This window comes from Plectropomus leopardus, unplaced genomic scaffold (assembly GCF_008729295.1).
Source record: "Plectropomus leopardus isolate mb unplaced genomic scaffold, YSFRI_Pleo_2.0 unplaced_scaffold29820, whole genome shotgun sequence".
Taxonomy (NCBI): Eukaryota; Metazoa; Chordata; class Actinopteri; order Perciformes; family Serranidae; genus Plectropomus; species Plectropomus leopardus.
This window is the reverse complement of record NW_024632513.1, coordinates 1-2,843: the sequence shown is the minus strand read 5'-3', so window position 1 is coordinate 2,843 and position 2,843 is coordinate 1. Positions and strand designations below refer to the sequence as shown.

The following is a 2,843-nucleotide window of genomic DNA, read 5'->3' as shown; positions in this document are numbered from 1 at the left end:
GACTAATACATACTCAAATTAACTCGAATGCCATGTTTGATAGGGATTCTGTTTGCAAATGGAGAATCATGGAAAGAAATGAGACGTTTCGCTCTCACCACCCTGAGAGACTTTGGGATGGGCAAAAGACTGGCTGAACATAGAATCTTGGAGGAATGCCAACATCTGATTCAAGTGTTTGAAAAACACAAAGGTATGTAAGTGACAGGTCATTCAGATATATAAGGTCTCGTGGTAATGCCCAGCTGACATTTAGCCTACTCCACTCAGTCAGGACACCTCAAAGTTGTACAAAATGGCACTTTTCATTTTCTACTGAAGTGTTAAATATTCAATTCTCAATGTCATTTTACAGGGAAATCATTTGACACAGCCCACCCGGTGAATTATGCAACATCGAATGTCATCTGCTCTATTGTGTACGGCAGCAGGTTTGAATATGATGACCCCCGATTCACAAAGATGGTGCAGAGAGCCAATGAGAACATACGTGTTGTCGGCTCTGCAGCAATCCAGGTGGATTTTATATTTACTTTTAAAATTGCTGCTGTTTTAAGGGGATTGAAGTTGATTACTGTAATTTATGACAAAATTGTTGGAGCAGTGTGCAAGATTTGGCAGGATTTAGTGGCATCTAGTGGTGAGATTTGCAGATTGCAACCAGCTAAAACTTCCCTCAGGATTAGAATTCCTTCAGTGTTGATTGTTCAGAAGATTTTTATGCAGAGCTGAATTATCCGCAGAGGTCTCTTCCTCTTTAAAACAAATAGACCCGATGATTCAAACCCATACTAACACTGAATTAACCATCTTCCCATTACACATTACATTCAGCATCAGTGTTTCTCTAACACTGCTTGTCACGGAGAGGCTGCTAATTACGGCAGCCAGCGCCAGTGTGCCAGTGTTTGGTTTGTCTGGTTTGGGCTACTGCAGAAACATATTCCCCTGAATCCCACACACTGGACCTTTGATACTGTTATTGAATAATGTGCAGAATGGTTAACAGAATCGGCATTACATAGCAGTATTTACATCTCTTTAGTACAACAGTAGACTGAGCATTGCGTGCTATTGAATTTTTATCAATGAAATCTACTTGGTTTGTTATCTTCATTAACCACTATTTTTGCACTGTTCCATCACAGCTCTACAACATGTTTCCCAGGTTTGTCAGTTGGGTGAAAACCCGGCAGCTGGTAATAAAAAATGTTGAGACAACTCTCAGAGATGTCAAAGATTTAATCAAGCATCTGAAAGACACACTGAACCCTAACGACTGCAGGGGGCTTGTGGACTGTTTTCTGGTTCGGAAGCAGAAAGAAGAGGTACGACAGCATCTGTAGTTGTTTTGTTTTTGTTGTGTTTGTTTGTTTTTGCGCATGTTTTATGGTGATATTTGGGTGTTCTTCCTCTCAGGACTCTTCTGTTGGGGACACTCACTACCATGAGGAGAACTTGAGTTTTACAGTTACCAACCTGTTTGCTGCTGGGACTGATACCACAGCTGCTACACTGAGATGGGGTTTGCTGCTCATGGCTAAATACCCACATATACAAGGTGAGGAGAGGTGAAATGAGGCTTGTGAATTTTACCGTCAGCAATGGCATTTCAAGAAAATATATGGCTTTACAAATGCTGAGTGCACTGATGGTGTTACACCTCTTTTTGAGAACTTAAGGCTTTTTTTTTTTTTTTTTAACAAAGCACTCTGTCACTCAGACGATTCACTACCACATTTATTCAGCCATGTGGACCAACTTTCCAAGCAGCTTATTACAACACATACTTACTTTTTTAAAGGCAGCACCCACTAGTGGCCATAACAAATACTACAAAGTCTGTGTAATACTATAGAGTGGATTAAGGTATAACAGAGCGTTGAATTTTTTCAGAGCTCATGATGCCTGAGAATGAATCCTAATGGTGTCAATGATCCCCTGAGTTTTCCTTTAGAGCCACCATGAGGGCATAGGGGACATTAAGTTTGGAATTTACTGTTGGAACTATTGGAATTTTGCAAAATTTGATGCACACATTCATGTCCCCCTCAGCGTGAAGTGAAAGGGTGATTACCGATGTGAACATGCTTGCCAGTAAATGTAAGAGAAAAAAAGCCATCCCCAGATTCACTCTTGTTGGTTTTCACCTCATTGAATTTGCAGGAGTTTTTTTTAGCACTGTGTCTCTTGCTGTGGTATGCGCCCTTAAATGTCCTGAGCAATGAAAATGTGAAAAAAAAAGTTTCTTATTGTTTATATAGTTTATATATTGGTTTTTATGAAATAATGTAGTAAAATTCAGTCCAATACTTTGGTTTATGACATTTCCATCAGCCAAAAGTTTCGCTCCACAGAGCTGGTCGTGTGGTTTTAAACTCATTTTAAAATGACAAGAGACCAGGATTATTAATTTATCAAATGATGTTTTTTTAGACCAGGTCCAGGAGGAGCTGGGCAGAGTGGTTGGAAGCCGTCTGGTCAGTGTAGATGATTGTAAAAACCTGCCCTACACTGATGCTGTCATCCATGAGACACAGAGACTAGCCAACATTGTCCCCATGTCCCTTCCTCACAAAACCAGCCAAAATGTCACTTTCCAGGGCTACTCAATCCCAAAGGTAAGGTGCTCAGACAGTCACAACTTTTCCACAAAAACACCCAGAAACATTCGGGGTTTTTTTTCTGTTATTCTCAATCAGCCTCAAAAAACTTGAAAAGTGACTTTGTTTGATACACCTTGTCCTCTTCTTTTGTCTGCAGGGGACTACTGTGTTTCCTCTTCTTACTTCTGTCCTCTATGATGAGAGCGAATGGGAGACCCCACACACTTTCAACCCTTC

General features: G+C 40.5%; 1 protein-coding gene across 1 annotated transcript; it reads left to right on the top strand.

The window, feature by feature from the left end:
- Positions 1–45: 45 nt before the first annotated feature.
- LOC121938541 (cytochrome P450 2K1-like) lies at positions 46–2,838 on the top strand (the record flags this gene model as incomplete). The annotated part of the gene is made up of 6 exons (XM_042481773.1): positions 46–193; positions 356–516; positions 1,149–1,328; positions 1,420–1,561; positions 2,437–2,621; positions 2,764–2,838. Coding segments are annotated over exons 1-6 (858 nt in total), but the record flags the coding sequence as incomplete, so codon positions are not given.
- Between the last annotated feature and the right edge of the window lie 5 nt (positions 2,839–2,843).